The 21,545-nt window shown below is 34.4% G+C and overlaps 2 protein-coding genes across 2 annotated transcripts; one reads left to right on the top strand and one right to left on the bottom strand.

Moving 5' to 3' along the window:
* Window positions 1-2,962: 2,962 nt before the first annotated feature.
* On the top strand, window positions 2,963-5,731 carry LOC139699951 (zinc finger protein 782-like). The gene is made up of 3 exons (XM_071598343.1): window positions 2,963-2,968; window positions 4,880-5,480; window positions 5,598-5,731. The coding sequence occupies exons 1-3, from the start codon at window positions 2,963-2,965 to the stop codon at window positions 5,729-5,731; spliced, it is 741 nt and encodes a 246-aa protein (XP_071454444.1).
* A 12,019-nt stretch (window positions 5,732-17,750) lies between these two features.
* Window positions 17,751-19,696, bottom strand: LOC139699950 (uncharacterized). Its single transcript, XM_071598342.1, has 4 exons — window positions 19,546-19,696; window positions 19,221-19,379; window positions 18,268-18,381; window positions 17,751-17,777 (listed from the first exon to the last, which is right to left on the bottom strand). Exons 1-4 carry the CDS (start codon window positions 19,675-19,677, stop codon window positions 17,751-17,753), a joined length of 432 nt encoding a protein of 143 aa, XP_071454443.1. The 5' UTR covers window positions 19,678-19,696.
* Between the last annotated feature and the right edge of the window lie 1,849 nt (window positions 19,697-21,545).

The raw sequence follows: 21,545 nt of genomic DNA, 5'->3' as shown, positions 1-21,545 counted from the left end.
GTTTTTTGACCATTAGGCAATTCAATTCCTATTCTCCTTTTTGGAGAATTTGTTAGGAGAATATTAATACTTCCATTAGTCATTATTGTTCTATGAAAACACATCTCTCTCTTTAATGAGATCTCACTTTATCTGTAATGTTTGTCTTTCAGGACCCATTGAAAGATAGAGATGTTTCATTATCCTTTAATAAGGAAGTGGATATTAAGGAAGACTGTCATTTTGACATTACTCAGGACCCATTGGAAGATAGAGATGTTTCATTATCCTTTAATAAGGAAGTGGATGTTAAGGAAGACTTTCATTTCGACATTCCTCAGGACCCCTTGGAAGATGGAGATAATTCATAAATGAGGAAGTGGATATTAAGGAAGACTGTCATTTTGACATTCCTCAGGAGGATAAATGCCTGGGAACGGATCTGTTGCAGGAACAAGGTAAGGTCTCATGCCTATTAGTTTTTCACTTTGCTTTAGGCGAATCCCTTTCATTGCCCTCAGTGTTTCCTATTGGGTGAGATAGAACTGTTGTTGGGTATATGAACAGTATGTGTCAAAACCAAATTTTAAGGAACTTGTTAATGTTCCTTATTTGTAAAAGCCAAAGCAATGCCATTGAAAACTGTTTAGTCTCTTTTTTAACATTTTGTGCGATATAAGTGAAGTTTATTTTTCAAGATGTAGTGTGCATGCATGCAAATTTACAAGTGCTGTGGACTAATGCCATTGGATAAGGAGCACTCTGAATCCATTAATCCTGCTTCCTTTCGGTTTATTCTTACTGTCCACTTTCTCTCCACAAATAGCACTTTCTATTATGTTTTTCTTTCTGTCCACTCTACCTTCTTTTCCGTACCTTCATTTCAAAAGCAATCAATTCTTGCACCTCCTCTTGTTTCAATGACTACTTTTCCAAGCCAAACGAAGCCAGTTCTGAATGATCCATTCATCAAAATATAAAAGGTTTCAATTCCCTTATGCATTCATTCCCTAGCACATACCCTAGGATGATACCAAGAGATTTCATGAATCAGGGAGACGGATCAATCCTTAAAGATCTCTAGCCTATCCTCAAACATGATAATTCCTTCACCAATCTTTTTCTTAAATGCTCCTTGTTAACTTTCAAATGCCATATCTACTTATCACACCTCAAAACAAGCATCTCAACCTCTTCTAATAATAACTCCCATTCCCTGCAGTAAAATTATATGTAAAATATTTTTTTAAAAACCAGAATCTCACCTGTATCCCATACAGTTTTTAACTCTCTCACCAATTACCTACTCATTATGACCTCCAATAATGTAGTTTATCTTCTGAATCATCAACTTTGCCATTCTCCTTAATATTAGACAGTATGTCACATTCCTCAATATTAGAATGAATAATCATGTCCGGCCTCATGCAAGGTATGTACACTGATTGGGATGTTCCCGAACCCAGATTTTGCTCTTCTCTACATATACAGCTGAACAAAAAAGAGCAATACTTACATTGTAACAGTTGCTATCCAAATCAAACCAAATGGTCCATTCCTTATTACCTATACATAAAAAGATCTGTAATTACCCTGACCATTGAGATAGTTTCCTTTCAAATCTATGCTTTGTCCTATTCAAAAGGACCTCTCTCAATCAAATCCTCAGATTTATACAGAATAATAAGTATTCCATATATAATCATTACTTCTGAAGACAATTGTTTAATGGTGGTTTTTTTCAATTTCGTAGATCCTTCACACATGATAATCCCCTCCACTCCCAACACCTTACATGTTATTCCCACCCTTCTAGAAATCCATCATGCAATTTTTAGTTTTGCATATCTTACCATACCTCTCCTTTCCATCCAGCATCCTCAGGCCATTCTGTTAAAATGATTTCCTTAATTCCTCCTGTCCGTTCCTTATAAAATTTTCTTGGAACTTCTCTTCATGTACAGGGGCAGTTCAATATGTACCCATGTTAGAAATGAAGACACCATTTTTCAAAAACATTTTTTCATTTTTCAACATAGTCCCCCTTTTAGAAATATACACATCTCCCAACATTGCGGCAATTTTTTAACCCGTCTAAAAAATAGGATTTGTCAGCATCTCCAAAATATGCCTATGTCTCAGCGATAACTTTCTCATTTGAGTTGAATATTTCTTTTGCAAGGCATTTATTCTTGTTAAGAAATATTAAAAAGGCACAAGAAGCCAGATCGGGTGAATACTGGGGATGCGGCAGGAGTTCATAATGTAGCTCATGCACTCTGGTGGCGACATTTCCAGATCAGCTTGTTGTCTACAATGGCCAATTGTGGCAACCATTATGCCGGCAATTTTTTCATCCCCTACTTATCATGTGAAATAATGCCATTCTGGTTGACACACCCATTGCCTCTGCTATTTCGCGCACCATGAAGAACCATGGTGTGGACTTTTTTAATGATTTTCTGGATAGCCATGTCTGCTGGGTGTCCTGGTCACTTCTCATCAAAAACAGATGTTGTCCACATTAAAATTCATTCAACCGTTATTTAACTGTGATCATGGTTGGCAAAATTTTCCCATAAACAGCAACTAACTTTGTTTTTATCTCCTTGCATTTCTATCCATCCAAGAACACAAAGTGAATTACTGAATAATGCTGCTCCTATTCCATCTCAGCAAAAATCACAAAACAGGTCTTTCTCAAATGACTGCCAAATTCACACTAACCTTTAAATCAGTCTGAAATTCATTTCCCCATCTTTTCATAGATGGCAGCACACAGTAAAAACATATACTTCCCTCAGAAAGGCCCTTTGTTATAAAACACGGGTACTTATTGTACTGCCCTCATTGAGGAGAGATATATATGTGTACCTATATGTATATGGCTAAGCAGTAAATACATACATTTATATACAGTATACATGCATATATAAACATGCAGCCAAGTGGTTAAGAGGTTAATCTGTAAACTGTGATCAACATGAAAGTTGGTTTGCTAGGTAGCAGTAGAATTCACCCAGTACTAAGCCTATGTGATATTCAAACATCAGGGAATGAGAGCTAGTCCCTTTCCCTGTTCCACTGAAAAGACTTGGCAAGCCAAGACAAAATTACAGTTATTTAATAGAAAAAACAATCTGTATGCTCCATATAATATGCCATAGCCAAAACTAGTGAATAACATAACCCTAAGTTCACTGACAAATGTGTTGCCATATCAATGGTTGTTGATTTATGTTTTGCTTTTGATTAATTGCAGCAGCATGAAAGTTGTATGTTGACCTTTTAAAGAATTTCTTCCCTAATGATATATTTTTTCATTGTTCTCCTAATTTTTTTAAAGTTCAGGAATGGTTTGTTTTTCTTCTCAAAGTTCCTGTCAGAAATATATTTTCTTGAAACATAAATATCCTAAGTTAATACTTTTGGAAAAATTTAGCAAGACAACATGCAACCTCTTTTTTTTAAATAATTCCCTTTCATCATTTTTTGCTAAACAAAAAGTAATCAAAATAATAAATGTTCCATATGTTTCATTGGGAAATCAGGTGGCACAGGATAAGGATATGACCCCTTAATAATACTGTGCTAATAAATAGGTTTCCATAATTAAATATAATGCTTGCTGCTAGGTTAATTAAACCATCACTGACTAAATTGACCATGAAAGATCTCAGGTTTTCCCGGCATATGGTATTCAAGAAGTTCTCTTGGGTCTCCCACCGGGTCAGGTTGCAGTACACCAACATTTCAAAGGCTGACTCTGCCATCGTCTTCAGGCTGAAGTGCCATCTTCTTCACCCTGAAGACGATGGCAGAGTCAGCCTTCGAAACGTTGATATTCTGCCACCTGACCCGGTAGGAAACCCCAGAGAACTTCTTAAATTGACCATTTTTTTTGTAAAATGTAATGTTTTTATTTAATTTTCTGTTCTTTAGGTGAAGATTTTCCTTCTCTATGTGCTATTGTCTTTTCCTGCTTGCCTTTCTATTAAAGAGTAGGAAATATTATTATCCCTTCTCAACTTTAATCAACCCTATCCCTTCTTGACTTTTAATGCCTACTTGTTTTAAGTTAACAAAAAAGGTGTATGTTGGTTTAAATAGTCCATTGACATAGTCAACAATGACGTGAAATTTTGTATAAGGGTCATAGTTTTCATTCAATGGCAGTTAAAGTTTTAAATTATCAGCGAGAAGAAATAATTTTAAAAGTACTTAAAAATTATTCTTTGATATGATTTTTTAAAACCACAGAATTGAGCAAAAAGTATCTGTTCACATCAATTGTCCCAAATTTCATGCCATATCCTGACAATATACTTCTTAAAAAGGTATATATAGAGGCTAAGAAGTATTTAGCGTATCTTTTTGTTTTGAGTTTAAGTATTTTCAGCGGACATTCTGGGAAACACTCATTGAAGTAACTATTAAGGTGTGCATTATGTGATGACAGCTGCCTTTTTCGTGAAATTTTAGCATTATTGCAGTTGATAGGATACACAGACAGCCCAATGAATTTGTATGAAGGAAGACTTTTAAGCATTTGATTGTAAACTTACATTCATTAATACAATAAGAATGTTCACAAGTATTTTTAAATATTATTATTTATGTATAGAAACGTGAATATCCCCACAATATATGTGATGAACAATATATTGTGATGAAAAACTCGTTTATAACTAGTCATTGATTATCATCTTTTTCTTAAAATATTTAGAGAGAGGCCAGAAGCAGGATGGTACTGGGAAAAATGCTGAAAGTAACCTACTGCACTCTTGTCAATTTGCCGTGCAACTTAAGAAAAGGATAAAATTCATATGTGATATTTGCTTGGAAGTATTTAAGTGTAAAAATGACATTGCAAGACATATCAAAGTAATGCTCTCTGGAGAAATATCATCAATGCCAACAGTGCACCAGAAACTTCTTAAGATTGAGTCAACTCAAAAGCCACATGTTAACACATCCTGAAGAAAGGCTATTTAAATGTGGAACATGTTTGAAAAGTTTTTCTCAAAGGTGGATCTTAAAGAGACACCTGTTCACACATTCTAAGGAGAGACCACACAAATGTAAGGTCTGTGCAAAATCTTTTAAGGGGAAACGTCTCCTTGGGAATCATGTGCTGACACATTCAGATGAAAGGCAGCATAAGTGTGATATATGTTCAAGAGTATTCTCAATCAAAGGATCCCTAAGACAACACATCCTGACACACGCTGCTGAAATGAGGCACAAATGTAATATATGTTCTAAAGAATTTTCTCTCAAGGGTAATCTGAAGGAGCATATGAAGACGCATGTCAGTGTAAGACCATACAAGTGTGATATATGCTCAAAGGAATTTACTCACCTTAGAAATCTAAAGAGTCACATGTTGAGACACACTAATGAAAGGCTCCACGGATGCAAAATTTGCTCAAAGGCATTTCCTGAAAATAGAGATCTAAGGAGACACATATGGACACACACTGATGAGAGGAAATACAAGTGTAATATGTGCTCAAAATCATTTGCTCTAAACAGTAATCTGAAGAAGCACTGGTTGACACACGCTGACGAGAGATCTTACAAGTGTGAGTTTTGTCCAAAATCATTTAATCGCAAAGATTACCTGGATAATCATCTTCTGACTCATGCTGCTGAAAAGCCTTATAAGTGTGCAATATGTTTGAAATTATTTAATAATAAAAGTAACCTTAGGAAGAATATGAAGTTGCATGAAGAAGTAAACACTGACTAAAGTGCCCTAATATCACACTCACATCTATCACTCAAAGAGAAACAAATGACTAATATTTGAAGGGCAAAAGAAGACTTACTTCTGTATGAAATTTGTAAAGCTGCTCGCTTCAATTCACTCACATTGAATATATTTTTTTATTATAAAACACCAAAATTATAATTAAAAAATTATTGTTCTTAGATATTATCATGTTGTGTTGTGATTTTCTTAATAAAATATGATAGAATACATCACTTTATACTTTTCTTTTATGATTACATCGATTTATTAAAGAACTCTTTCATCCGTTTAAATTAAAATACCATAATCATCAATTTAGCATATTTTCAATTTAATTACATTGTTTTTGAAAAATGAATTTTCATGTTTTTGGTGTACTTAACAATATATCAACCATATGGCTTCCATGGCCATGTTTTTATTATGTAGCCCTTTAATAAACCGTTTTGGGAAGCTGTGGGAATGGAACTTTCACCTATGCAGGGATAGTTTGAAGGTCAAGAGGCATATATACCTCGTAAAACTTTGAGCAGAAAATTTCAGAGAAATGGCTATGAGAAGTCTAACATTCATGAAGGCAGGCAGTGCAAGTTGAATGATATGTAGTTTGAAAGAATTCAATCATGGTAATGCTTGCATATGAATGGCTTTCAATTTATTTTGGGGTGTTCTTTAGCCGGAACTTTACGATACAGAAGTGGCCAGAGGAGGTAACTAAAGCATTTAAAAATATTTTTGTCAGCAGCAACCATTGAAAATTCAAAGTGGTATGGGTGATGAATTTTTAATTGGCAAATTTAGTAAATTTCTTACTGATAGAGGAATAAAATCAGCACTTGTATTTAAAACAACATTGCAATGACTATCCTCAAATGCTAAAATTAAATAAAATACTGAACCAAGAATTATGTTGATTATCTCTGCAAATTAATGCAAACTTATAATAATAGGGTTAATTCCAAATTATTTATTGAACTTAGTGACATGAATTAAAAAGGCATTTACACTTGATAGCAGGAGAAAAACCAAATTTGTTGAATGTTTCAAATATTCAAATCAGCCATCTATTGAGGATTAGTGAAAAACAGTTTCCATTTGCAAAAGTTAGCATACCAATTTCTACCAGGGAAGTGTTTTGTCACTAGAGTAGATCCAGACCTACACCAACACATGTTTCAAATGGCAATTACAAATTGCCAACTGAAAAAAGTTATTTGCATTTTGATTTTACATATTCTTGATACATATCAACTGATAGTTCATAATTACTCAAAAGGAAACACTGAGGGCAGTGAAAAGGCTTTTGCTGATGAGAAAGTGTATCTACAACAGTGATGAGACCATCTTATCTTGTTCCAGCAACTGATCCTTTCCCGGGCATCCTTCATCCCATCCGAATCTTAGTTATACACTTATCCTTAATTTCCAATTCTTAATTTAAAAACAAGCAGAATTCTCCATTATTCGAAGGGTCCTGCAAGATCAAAGAAAAGCATTACATCTGCAAAGATGGTTTCATAACTCCATAGTTATAACGACTGATAGAATTGTTTACGTTCTCCTAATCACTACTGCAAACTGAGGTATATAAACTGCAGTCATTAATGGTCACAATAACTCAAGTGAGGTGATAGGATAACAAAATAGAAAGTGCAAATACATTTTAAGAGGGAAGATAATAAAAATTCAAATGGCTAAGTTCAACTGTGAACAATACTGATGTCAAAGCACAGATTGCTAACTATACAAGCAACATGAATATATATGCTCACCAAATTCTCTGCTTCACCATTGCTGGACCAGTCAGCTTGAATTGATTTGAGCATTGGCAATTCTACATCCTTTACAGGAGCAACTGAGCAACCACTACGAGTGTCAACCTCCTCTTTGACAAGGATCACATCATCTCGAACATTCAGTCTTATTCTTTTCAGCATCACTGGCAATTGCATCATCAGCAATCTATTTTCAACCAGAAAACTGAGACAGCATAAAAATGGCAGACATTTAGCACTTTAATAATGGCAGATGATAAAAATTTCAAAAAAAAAGATTATCACACCGACATATCTTTTGAGCTTTTTGAAAACTGAGCAGCTGTAGAAAATATAATTAATATCAGAGACTTCAATAATTAACTTTGGGAAACAATATTTTTTAAAAACTGCAATGCATTGTTGCTGAATTCTTTGAACTAAATCTTGACTTTGTTGTCACCAATAGCCACCATGAAATTTCTTCATGTGGCCACTTTATAACTGTCATTTATCCCAAATGCTGTTATTTGATGCATATGATTAACAGATGCCACAGGGTGTGGACCTCATTGTTGTCCTCTGGTAGGGTGATCCATGTGGCCGGGCTTGCTGAACAGTGCCGCAAACTTCTTCTCCGTGCCATCATTGGCGCTGGTGGTAGTGGCTTTACAGGTTTTGCTGACTTACCGGGCTGGATTTGCAATTGCCTAATGGTCTGCATCTCTTGAGATAAGGCCTGAAATTGTGTCTGCAGGGCTGGAGCCAATGGGGGTGGATCCTGCTCCCCCATGCTCAGCTTTGGTGACTTGTTCCTTGGTTCAGGAGATGGTGAAGACATGCTTGGCTGTGGATGGGATGTGTGTCTAACTTCTGGATGCTTTGCTTGTCCCCGGGTTTGTCTTGGACTGAAGATGGGTGAGGTCAATTGGTTTGACATGTGCATGGTGGGGTAACCACCACTAACAATAGAGAGATCTGAAGGCACTCTTCCTTTGTGAACCTTTTTGACTGACAAACCAACTCAGGCCTTGTCTCACCTATATATCCGCCTGGCTCCCAAATCTGAGGCTAAGTATACCAGATTCAGTATCCCCCATCATAATCACTGAGCATCAGGGAGCAGGAGCCACCCGCATGGGCTTTAGCCCTGCAAACTCAATTTCAGGCCTTATCTTGGTATTTGGAGGCTATTGGGGGCTAGTTCCTTTCTCTGCTCCAGTTACGGTTTTCAAGGAAGACCTGGTACCCAAAAATCACTTAACCTTTAATGGAAATGCAGGTGTACAGAGCGCCTTGGCTGGGACTTGAACCCGGGACCCTCCCGTCAGCAGTCCAATGCTCTACCAACTGGACTACAGCAACATACACATGTATATATATATATATATATATATATATATATATATGAGAAAGTAGTTATTGGGGAAAGAATGAAGAGTTTGGGTAGGGGTGTAATGAGAGGAGAAGATCTACTTATGTGTGGAATTGGAAATTGACAAGCGGCTTAAATATCCTGCTGCTACCACAGCAGGATATTTAAGTGATGACTTAAAATGGACATGATACAATCTTGGAGGTTTAAATGACTGGAGCACCCAGATATGTGGCATCTCATGCTTGTAGGTTTATGCATGTGTTAGTATGTCTGCTTGAGTGTGCATTATTGTATATGTGTGCTAGTATTACAGTTAGTGTGTTTTTCTCTGCATAGGTGAATGTTTTTGATAGTGTTTTGTTGTGCATATATATGTATATAATCGCATTTGTCACTGTATTTTTGATAATAATTATATGTTAGTATTTTCCATCTACCCTGAAATTTTTAAGTATATCATTCTTTTGGAATTGTTGTTAACTCTTTGATAGTTCAGAGATTTGAGAGAAAATGCTGATTTTCATTGGAAAAATTGGCTTATATTACAGCTATATTGTAACGATGAATTACTGAAATAAACCTTAGTCCATAATTTAATGCCTGGTTATGTTGAAACATTATAATAATACGATATCTATAAGGAGATAGTAGATTCTAATAGATAGTACGATATGTATAAGGTTTCTCTTTTACACTTAGTTCATTTAATCAAGACTTCGGTGTTAATGAGAATGAGTATACTATATGCCTTCCAGGCTGCCATTGCAACTGATCTGAAACAATTTATAATGAATAATTTCTAAAATATTCTCCATGGAAAACTTTTCTCCATTAAGCAGCAGAAGTTTCAGGAGAAATATGAGGTAATTTAGCTCAAAATGTCTGGATAGGTAAAATTTCCCATAGACCCATAGACATATTTCCATAGACATATTTTCCCATTTCCCATACACATATTTCCAGCTCTTCCATACATACAGGGTGTTCCGGACTGAAATACATCAACTTCTCATTACTCTGAATGAAACTTCAGCAGAATGTAACTGGGTTTTAATCACTATTTTTGTGCATAACCAGGTATTCCTAACTCTTAAAATCCAATAGATGACATCTGCAATGCAATCCCCAAAATCATCCACCAAGAACCAGGGAATACCTTCACAGCATTCCAGTATTAACATAGGGGCATCTATGTAAATATACCTTTACTTCTTCCTGACCAAATGCTGTGTGATAAAGACAGATGCCTTGTTTCATCTTACTTTCATAGTCATCATGGAACAATTCATTCTCCACCAATAAACATTCGTCAACAAACCATGCCCAACTTTGCATATTTTTTCTTCAGCAACAGTCTGAACATCTAAACCCTGTCCATCTTAGACTTTCCACACTTACTGACAAGCCAAAGAGAGAACATATACACTCCAATGTCCTGTGAACAATACAATTTCTTTTTTCTCTTGCAGAACCAATTTGCATTATCTTTCTCATCATTTTATTCCTCAAGAAAATTAAAAGCAGGTATATTTCCAGGCAAAAAGGCATGAGGCAAGTGTTTTGCCTTGTATAAACTGAACTTAGTAGATAGTAGAGAAATGAACTTATTAATAACAATCCTAGCATGATTGATGGGCAAAAGGGTGAAATAGTTAATAATATATATATATATATATATATATATATATATATATATATATATATATATATATATAAATATATATATATATATATATAAATAATATAAGCCTTAAAGTTGATTTAACGTTTAGAAGATCCAAAAATTGAAAAAATGATAGGTATGTTTGAGTTAATGATGAATTAGAAGATTAACATGTAAAAAATTATGAAATTTTTATTCTTACAGGTTGAAAATTTTTCTGTTTAGATTTATGTTATCAAGATGTACATAATCATCCAGAAATTTTCAGCTTAATCTGAAATTATTTTTTATTTAAAAAATTATATAAAACAGGACAATGTCACTGTTAAAGAGTTTATGTTTTACAATTGGTTTTTTCAGAGTGCAAGGGAATATTTGGGATGAGTTAAGGAATAACAAATAATCCTCAGCAGTCTAATGCACTTCAATTTTATGTAGCCTAAGCACTCTTCTGTTCACAATGCTCCAGGTAATGAATGATTATTGACATATCTTACATTTTTATGATCATTTTGCAGAGTGTGTCATCATGTGCGATATTAGATGACTACGCTGAACGTATGCCTTTGAGCACATGTTGCATGTGTGTGGCTTTTCACCTGTATGTGTCAACATGTGCCTCTTTAGATAATTACTCAGAATGAATGCTTTTGAACACAGGCTGCACATGTGTGGCTTTTCACCAGTATGTGTCTTTATGTGTGTCTTAAGGTCACTTCTCCGGATGAATGCTTTTGAACAGATGTTGCACTTGTGTGGCCTTTCACCAGTGTGTGTCAGTATGTGCCTCTTTTGACTACTTCTACAAGCAAAGGCTTTTGAACAAAAGTCACAATTGTATGGCTTTTCACCTGTGTGTGTAATCATGTGTAACTTTAGATTACCTCTGTAAGTGAATGCTTTTGAACAGACTTGGCACTTGTGTGGCTTTTCGCCAGTGTGTATCATCATGTGTGACTTAAGATGACTATGCCTTTTGAATGATTTTGAACACACCCGGCACTTGTGTGGCTCTTCGCCAGTATGTATCATCATGTGTGACTTTAGATGACTTTTCTGAGTGAATGATTTTGAACAGATGTTGCATGTGTGTGGGTTTTCACCAGTATGTGTCAACATATGATGCTTTAGACAACTACTCGTAGCAAATGGTTTAGAACAAATATTACACTTGTGTTGTTTTTCAGCAGTGTGTGTCAACATGTGCCTCTGTAAAAGTATATTTTTAGCAAAACCTTTTAAACACAATGCACATTGGAATGGCCTTTCCCCAGTGTGCGTTGACATGTGAATTTTGAGTTTACTGAAATTCAGAAAGTTTTTAGAGCAGAAATCACATTGGTGCTTCTTTTTAAGAGCATGCATCAATTTGATATGACTTGCAAGGTCATCTTTTCTCTTAAATACTTCCACACAAACATCACATCTGAATAGCATCACCTTGCTAAGGTGCACATGCATTACATGATCTTTGAGAAGGTCCCTTTGTTCAAATACCTTGGAGCTAATTTCACACATATGGAGTTGAGTGGATGAAGAATCTTTTCCTGAGTCATCTTGTTTTTGGTGTTTATCTGTAAGATTTGAAGCATAAGTAGATATTCAATAAAAAGGTGCATACATTTATATAATCATACAAATACTCTTGCCTGTACATACTCATTAGTCTAAATATGTATGTTAGCAATGTCAGTTGCAATAAAATCTCAGGAACGAAGCATCTGTCATCACCTACTGCTGACCTGAATTAGGCCTTGTAGCACTTTTTGTTTTACCTTCGACAGTGTCAAAGTGCTTCTCTTTTAAGTCTCTTTTGAGCCTGGGAAACGTAAAGAAGTTAGGAAGTTACAGGAAGCTAAATCCTGTGAGTGAAGATGGAGTGAACATATGATGTCATGCTCTTATTTTTCAAAAACTGCATCACAAAGAGGGCAGTATGACAATTTGGCAGCGACCAGGTATGCAAATATTTTTTTTTCATATGCCCATCTTCAGAAGAAATCCATAAATTTGCATATCATGTCTTGAGAAATACAAATGTTTTGGTTGCCAATTTACCCAACAGGAAATAAAAATTTATTGTAGTGTTTTGCTCTGGAAATTTTACCATCATGTTTCATTGCCAAAATGAGAAAACATGTTCCATTGAAACGGCTGGTTTTGACTACTGCAGCCATTTTTTTCTGTTACTTTCGTCCTCCTTGGTGTACCTGCAAAACTTTACCCTTTTTGTTATTATGTCAATTGCTTATTTCACCAAGTATGCTTAACCAATGAGCACCTAATCCTTTATAAGTATATAAAGTATGTATTAAAAGTCACTCACAGCATCTTCAAATTCTGACCAATAAATGAGAGATAAAAATTATGTCATTTTGCTTAATTATGTTGGACATAATTAAACAATTAATGGACAAAAGAAAACAACAAATGAATGGCATTGACACCTTTCACATGATATTTGAATCTTACTTAGGATAAAACATAAGATATTGAAAGGGAAAACGGTTGTGTTTGGTTATATCATTTATAATTCTTAACTGATAAAATCTAAAATCAGATTAATCAAGCAAAATTGAGAAATGGCTTGAAAACATAGCAATATTAATTAAACATCTAGTCTGAGTAGCTTTATAAATAATAATGAATATATTAATAAATAATTGCAAAAATGATGATAATATTATCATCTTTTTTGCAGTTTATTATAATATTTTAAAAATGGCGCTTTAGTTATTTTTGAAACAATTTTTAAAAGTTAAACCAGTTTTTCCACAATACATTAGAAGTACTGCAAGGGTTTATCACCAATGGTTGTAATAGACCAGAAATAAGCTAAGATGAATTGATAGCACAGTCCTTAGCTTTCCTTACCTTGTTCCTGCAATACCTCCCCTCCCAGTCTTACTTTCATCTGAGGTATATCAGCATCACAATCATCCTTAATATCAACTTTTTCTTCAGGGGGTTTATTTATTTCTGCATTTTCTGAAGGATCCTGCAAGATAAAAGAAAAAATATTACAGATTTTCAGGATATGCATGAACAATGTTTTAAAAACATGTTATTTTAAAAATTAAAATTAAAAAATTGTTAACTTGTATACATTATATTTGTATAATAAAATAGTATTTTAGCTGAAACCTCTTCAAAAAAAATTTTTTTCTTCTAACAATTGACTTGCATAGGTTAGGAAGATACGATTGATATATGCAGAGATTATGAAAGACTTGCTGGGAAGTTGTGTCAGCCTGTTCTGTTAAGAAATACAAAATAAGTAACCGCTTACAACTCTACACAGTAAAAAACTTCAAACCTCTTTCTTTAAAAAAATAAAATGAGAGGAACAGAAATGCCTCCTGAGACTTGGCCTCAGCCCTATTGAACAGATATGAAGAACCCATCAACTGAGGCTGTGCACTTTGCCAACTAGTGCTAACTTAACATGCATTATAATTTTGTTTAGGTAATCAGCGGTTATGTTAGATTATGGATGGACATAACTACCAAATAGATATTTTTTTAACTGCTAACAAAACATAATCCAGTGAAAAACTTTACATTATCTCACTCTTCATCTCTGAGTACTTCTTCCCTTCACCCAATCCAAAATTCTTATATTGTTCCTGCCCTTTCCTCATTTGACTAGCATTCTCCCTTCTTTTACAGTTTTTAGCCTCCTATTGCCAGTCAACATGGCTTTCCTCAACTCCTCCTGCCTCTATATGATTTCTTGGACAAACTTATACCCTTGTCCACAATGTCTAGCACTTCCTGATTTGTTTTCTTTTTGGTCAATTACATTTTCTCTATCCATTTACATACCCTCATTTCAAAGGCCTTCAATCTACTTCTCTAAATGTCCCATACCAAATTTGAACAAGTCTTTTCTTTACATCCTTACTCCACATCCCTGTCATTAACTCCTTCCTTGTTATCGCCTCATTTCCTAGTGCAGGTTTTCTCCTTACCTCACTGCTGCATTGACAGTATTGGTACTGAACACAATCTAGATCTGTAAAATCTAGTTTTTGCCCTCCTTTTTTTCTTTCCTTAAAAATTCCACAATCTTTTTGCATTAATGTTGATTCTTATTCCATAGCTATCATATAATTGACAAACCTGCCTTACATCTCTTCTTAGCACTGGCCAACAAGACCATCCGTTCTTCACTTACACCTTCCAAGTCTGAGATATATGCAGGTTAATGATTAGCCTCCTGTTCATTCAATCTTTTCTTATTTTCCACATTTACTCACTACTTCATCCCAATTCACTCTATCAAATGAGCTATTAAAATCAAAAACAGATACCATGTTGGCCTAAGTTCTTTAACAGACAGATTTTCACATTATTCCTTTCAATTCTCTTGGATCTTTTCTATGTCAGCTATAATCTCACACAACTTATCTTTAATTGCTAGAATAGATCTTTCCTTCATACTTTCTGATAATGATCTAACCTTCATAAATAGTACTCTAACTTGGCATTCTTTCTGCGGACTTATTATATTCTTGCATAATCCTGAGAACCCTTATTTCATATGCTACCAATAATTCAGAGCACCAATTACCAGAAATATAATTAGAAGAGTCAACCCCAGCCATACTCTTATAAATGGGCAAAGGATGGATGAGGGAAATTAGAAGTAGCAGTAAATCAATAAAAATTATAAAAATAAATAAATACCTGACAATAAAACCAATAATTAATATGATAAAAAAACAATAATAATTGAAATAATTAGATACCCCAAACAGTTAGAACAATAACATGGAAGACTGCAAATAAATCATGCCCCATCTAGCTTGGACTATATAACATTGATCCTTTCTGGTCTCAAGCACTCAAACACAAGTAATAAAATAAAAATTATTATAACAATAAATGAAAATTAATCATGCACTCTCTAGCTTGGATGTACTAAGCAGAATTAATCCATGCTTGTCGCTTGCACTCCCACTCTCCCAGGGCTTATGAGAGGTTTCCTACTGCGTCATGGGCCAACTAATCACACATAGTGAAATAAAATTTAAAATTATAAAAAATGAAAAATAATCATGCCTCGGATGTACTATATAGAAAGCATCCTTGTTATTCTCAACCAATCACATTATATCAGGGCCTACGAGAGATTCCCTCTGTGCCAGTGGCCCATCAGTCACACATAATAAAAAAATAAAAACAGAATAAGTATAAACTCTCTAGCTTGGATATACTCAGCAGCATCGATCCTTGCTAGTCGCATGCACTCCCATGCTATCAGGGCTTACAAGAGGATTCCTTCTGCGTCAGGGGCCAACCAATCTCACATAATGAAATAAAATTATTATAAATGAAAAATATTCATGCACCCTCTAGTTTGGATGTACTATCTAACCTTGATCCTTGCTAGTCTCAAGCACTAACATTCAATCATTGCTTACGAGAGGTTCCCTTTACGCCAGTGGCCTATTGGTCACACATAATATAATAAAAGCAAAATTATCACACACTCTCTAGCTTGGATGTACTAAGCAGCAATGATCCCTGCTAGAGGCATACACTCATACTTTATCAGGGCATACAAGAGGTTTCTACCCGCGCCAGTGGCCTGCTGAACACTCACTTGATTGGGCATGCAAAGCTGCCTTAATCCTTGCAAAACTCACTCAGAGGTCTACCATGGTATCTCTTCTGATGTTAGACCTGTGACTCGCAATTTGTGGAAGGGTAAGGGGAGTGCCCAGAAGTTCTTGCATAGTAAGACCTTGGAGGACAGATATTCAAGTCAGATAAGGAAGTGCAAGATGCAGTAGCCAGTTGGCTTTATGATGCGGCATGAGAAAGGCATGACTCCGGTATTATAAAGGTGCTTACAAGGATAGAAAACATGATTGATTGTCAAGGCAACTTGAAATCCTCAGGCTTTTGCTAAGGTTTTCACAAAGTTGAGAATAAATTTGCTTTTCCATTAAAAATAATGCAAGACCTTACTTTTTGAAGTGACTTTGTAAAATGCAGTTAATGCGCATGACTATAGCTTCTGCATATGCCAATCTCTTAATGGATAAACTTGAAAATAAGTTCTCTCATCAAACAAACACTCAAACGGTACTGACATGTCTTTTTCTTCATCCTTTCCACAGTATCTTTCATTTAATCTACATCTGACTCAAATATAACTTTCCAAGCTATCAACATTCACCCCTAGAAAAATAATTTTAATACATTCTGAATGAAACTTACCAACTATCAACAAGAAATTTATTTCAACTGCGGCTACCCATTACAAAAAAAATCCTTCATCTCGTTCTCACTGCCTGTGGCTTCTATTTCTACAAGAAAAATCCCTCCCAATAAAAATACACCGACCAGCTACTTGATTGTCTCAGCAAAAGTGGGCAACCTGAAAAACTGCTGAGTAGAAAAATTCTCAAACCTTCAACCGTATACACTCCTCTTCCTAAACCAAACTGCCTGAAAAGCCCTAACCTTATCATAATTTCCATAATTATCCAAAAACCATAAAATGAAACAATCTGCGAACTTTTCTCCATTATAAATAATATTCAGTGCACATATGTTTTATTACCACATTTTCCTTCTATTTTAAATGCCCATGATATTTGCTGGACATTAGCATCTTCAAGTCCACACACAAGCAGTTTCTCCCAAGCCCCTGTTGGCAAATCTAACAACAGATGCTGCAAATGCTGCCACTTTTTCAAACCCTTTGACTTCATGACTACCAAATTGCAACCTGACATCACCTGCAGCACAAAAACATTAAATTTGACTCTTCTGTAACTTCTGTCTACCCTAGTACATCACTCAATGAAACATCATCCTTTCCTTTTCATTATAACCAATACTATTCTACCAAAACCATTACAATCCTTAAATATCTAATCCTTAATCAACCTGCATCACACAACCAATCTTCTGATGACCACTTCTCCATAAAAGTGATTGAAAACCTATCAAAACCAGCAGGTACAAGACAGGTAAGAACTGAGAGATGATGCATATCTTAGTGCTCCAGTCATTAAAGGAATCCAGGCCTCACAAAGCCCACTGAATGTATGTAGCAAATAAAATATGCAAATAGGTGACTACATATAATAAATTCGTGTGTCAGGGAAAGAACAAATAAAATGATTTGGTCGTAGGGGTGCTAAAAAGAATACAGAGAAGGATAAACTAAGTCATCCCAGTAAACACCAGGAATTTGAAATTGTATCAGAACATTGCATCCAAGTCTATCAGCTGCAGAGGAACAGAACACCTAAACAGCATTTTCACAATTCTGATTAATCCCTATAGTCTTCACCTGGCACAAACTTTCTATTTCCTGTTCTTAAAATTAAATCCAGCCAAAATTTTCACACTAACCTAATACATGCCATGCTTCATAATGGCCATTATCCATCCTAACACTTTAATTTGATATTAGAATCCTGGGCATACCTTATATCCTCTTTAAAACTGACAAATCACTACATTCACCTGTTTGAATGCACCACCTATATCATGAGCAGTAATTCAATGCTATTGTATTTTTCATTGGTGAGGAATTACAATAAAGCTATGTAACCAAAAACATAAGTCTTGTTCAGAGACACTAATATAGTTTAATTAAATATATAGCATTACATTTACAGCATTAAAAATAAACATTTGTTCCTCTCATGGTTATCATGATTTGAAAAATTAAGCATTAGTCATTATAGCAGAAAAGCTCTAATTTTTCTCTTACCTCAAGAGAAGTCCCTTCCTGAATTTCAATATTGTTGTCCACTTCCTCCTCGCTAGCGGGAATTTCAATGACCTCCGACTCTTCAACATCAATCTCCTCCTTTTTCACTGTGATCTACAAATATTTGTTAAAAAAGTTGAACAGTAATAAAAAAATATGACTAGACTGTTGCTAGTTTCAACATTTAGGTACGAGAATTTTGGAAAGATATTGTGTAACAATGATAATTTATATTAGGTTATCATTGGTCATATATGAAGTGTAAATGTAAATCTCAGACATTCCACAATGACTAAATGCACGTTGTTCTGATATCAGGAATCATTCAAAATAATATGTTTTGAACAAATGACCCTATAACTTTAACTATATAAGCATTAGATGCTAGTAATTTTCTTGGCAATTTGTATGTTTACCGAAGATTAAATAAAAAAACTACCATTGAGACAATGTTTACGTAAATGAAATATTTCCGTATAAAAATTCACCTTTTAAAAACTAATACATTAATGAATCTGAGAGAGGGATAAACATACCCAAATACAGAGGAATTACTTTGGCAATGCATTGGAAATGATTGCATTTATATCTAATTATGTATACAAAGCATAAAAAATGAATGCTATGATATAATGATGAAATATACCATAATTGTAATCAGAATAAAACGCATCAAAGAAAGCCAGTACTCTTACGCATGCTCTTTAATAAACAAATCAGTATTTAATTTTTTCCTACTTACATATCTAATGTATACAATATTCGCAATTTTTAAGTCATTTCCCCTATTTGCCATTTGGTCATTAGACCTTTAGGCATTTCTACATTAGGGAGGAAATACATTTAATATGAACACTTTTCAATCAATCAATTTACCTTACTTTCCCTATCCCATACTGTTATCAAGGACATTACTCACTATGAACATTATGAAATAAAAACACAAAACTCACCTTTGCGAGACTGATATTTCTATCTTCCTGCTTCTTTTCCGTTTGCCTCTCCAATAAAAGATTGTTTTCGTAGCATTGCTGCTTGAACATATAGAAATCGGTCAGTATTTTAAAGCAATGATAGCAAATAAACCACGGGTTGATTCTATCCATCACTACCTACGAAAACAAGATTATAAAGGTAATAAACCCCACACATCATCTCTCAACGGAACTCTATTCATGTACTACTACTCTACTCTGATCCAAAACCGGGAAACTTTCGTGGCAAAATTACGATAAAAGCGTCATGATGAAAACGTAAACATGTAATTGATTGGCCTACTTTCAATTCCAATAACTCTTCTATTGCTTCCCGCACCAACTGCTCAGCATCGTCGTTTTCACTAAAAATATCTGTCAACCGACCACCACGGCCAAGACATAATCTACACTTTAAACTTTCTTGTCGTGGCATCTTCGTAACACTTAAAACTGTCAACATTAAAAACACGTAAGCAATAGATTCCTAAATGGCCGACTACGTATCGATGAGTCGTTCGTTCTGAATCGATTCCGAAGTGGGAGTTTGAGAATCGTTTTCGTTTTGTTTTGCCCTATGTGATCACCAAATTCAAATACATTTCCACTCCTTAAAATTATTTCATCTCTCACTTAATTGAGTTTAATCATTCTTATCAAAAAAAGTAAAACTGTCGAAATAGCAAGAGTTTAAAATAGTATTTGGTTACCTAATAGTTACAATTTAAAAACAAAATTACAGTGTCCGAAGCATCAGAGTATACTTTATTTATTATTTATACGTTGACCAACAAGTTTAATACTATTAAAGTGATGCTTTAATAACACTGCTGAGTTTTCGGATAAAACATTTTCCTTAAAGCGTCTCTATTCATAGTGAAAAAATTATTCATGAACTCATTGATGGCATATATTACTTTTAACATGTTGATGAAGCAAGCACGAATTACTTAATATGGCATATTTAGTTGGAGTTAATAAATTTTAACATAAAAAGTTGAAATAAAACCATGGCATGGATTCTTAAACATACAACGACTGTTAGCCAAAAGTCAAAGGATTTGATATAATTAAAAAAGGAAAGTTTCAATTGATCTGTTTTTAATAATTTTAATCAGACCATTTAAATTGATAGTTCTTTTCCTGAAAACAAAGAATTTGGTATTTTCCTTGTGCCCAGTAGTATGCAAAATATATTACGTTAGTAATGTGAATTAAATAATTCCGGGTTTTCGTTCACTATAAAATGGCAAATCCAAAGTCATGTGTGAATTTATAATTATACCTTTGTAGTAAAGGGTAAAAATTAATATTAAGATGTTTCCTAACCTGTTTACATCAGTAAACATGTGCTAAAAATCCAGGTTTTAATGGCAGTTCTGTGTTAATATAATAATGAATAATAAATTCGTATATATGTATTTTCATTGGAATATTAGTGAATTAACGATTTCATCCATCATAAAAAAGTATTTCTGATGCATCCTTTGGATTTATCCCAAACAATTCTTAAACTCCTCCCATTTCTGTCCGTTTTCAATCCTGTCTGCCTAACCTCCTGCATTTTCCTCCTCCATACTCATGTTACAAAAGGCTCCAATGAACACCTATTATACATTTAGCAGGACAGGTGACAATAGAAGAGACGGCATGCCATAGTCATACTCCTAAAGCTGCTCATACTGATTCTTGTATCCCCATGCGCACCTGATAGTAGTCTCAGACATGGACAGTATGTGGAATAGCTTTCTTTCTCATCTGTGATATAATGCTTAGATACTATTCCCACCCACTTTCCTATAATCAAAGGTAGGAGTTCGTTATTATGCATTTCATACGATCAGATTTTTACATAATCTCAAGATAATAGTATAATGGCTTTATGGTATAAAAATAAGATACTCTACCTCCCAGATTTTCCTATGCCCATTACTAGTTTATAACTATTACAGCAGTTCATCAAGTGAGACTGATTTCATGAGTATGACAATATGATATTCACCTAAAAACGTACATATTTTAGACAAGTATGTATGATCATATCCGAATGAATTTTTTAAAAAATTTACTTCAGGTTAATGAATGCAAAAATAATATTAGCATGAAGTCATTCATCTATATTGGAATATAGGTCGTAACATTTTTCGAATATCAGAAACGGGGAAGCCAACTATCGAATATTATATTTTGACGAGTATTCTTAAAGAAACCTAATGAAAAATACGGGACAGTAGAACTTATAATATAATTTCTTTACTCTAGGCTTACGACGGCTGTTAGATGCCTGTTTTATTGGTTAATCTT

The sequence above is a fragment of the Hetaerina americana genome, unplaced genomic scaffold (genome assembly GCF_022747635.1).
Source record: "Hetaerina americana unplaced genomic scaffold, ioHetAmer1.1.p SCAF_99, whole genome shotgun sequence".
NCBI classification, from domain to species: Eukaryota; Metazoa; Arthropoda; class Insecta; order Odonata; family Calopterygidae; genus Hetaerina; species Hetaerina americana.
Note: the sequence above shows the minus strand (reverse complement) of the source record. Positions and strands in the feature narration are given on the sequence as shown.

Excerpts from the sequence above, each read along its gene's own strand:
- LOC139699951 (XM_071598343.1), top strand. Across the intron at positions 5,481-5,597 it reads TGATGAGAGGAAATACAAGT|ATTACCTGGATAATCATCTT; the intron begins GTAATATGTGCT and ends TTAATCGCAAAG.
- LOC139699950 (XM_071598342.1), bottom strand. The coding sequence starts at position 19,677 with ATGCCACGACAAGAAAGTTTAAAGTGTAGATTATGTCTTGGCCGTGGT. Across the intron at positions 19,380-19,545 it reads AAGAGTTATTGGAATTGAAA|GTAGTGATGGATAGAATCAA; the intron begins GTAGGCCAATCA and ends TTGTTTTCGTAG. Across the intron at positions 17,778-18,267 it reads AGGAAGGGACTTCTCTTGAG|CTGATAGACTTGGATGCAAT; the intron begins GTAAGAGAAAAA and ends GTTCCTCTGCAG.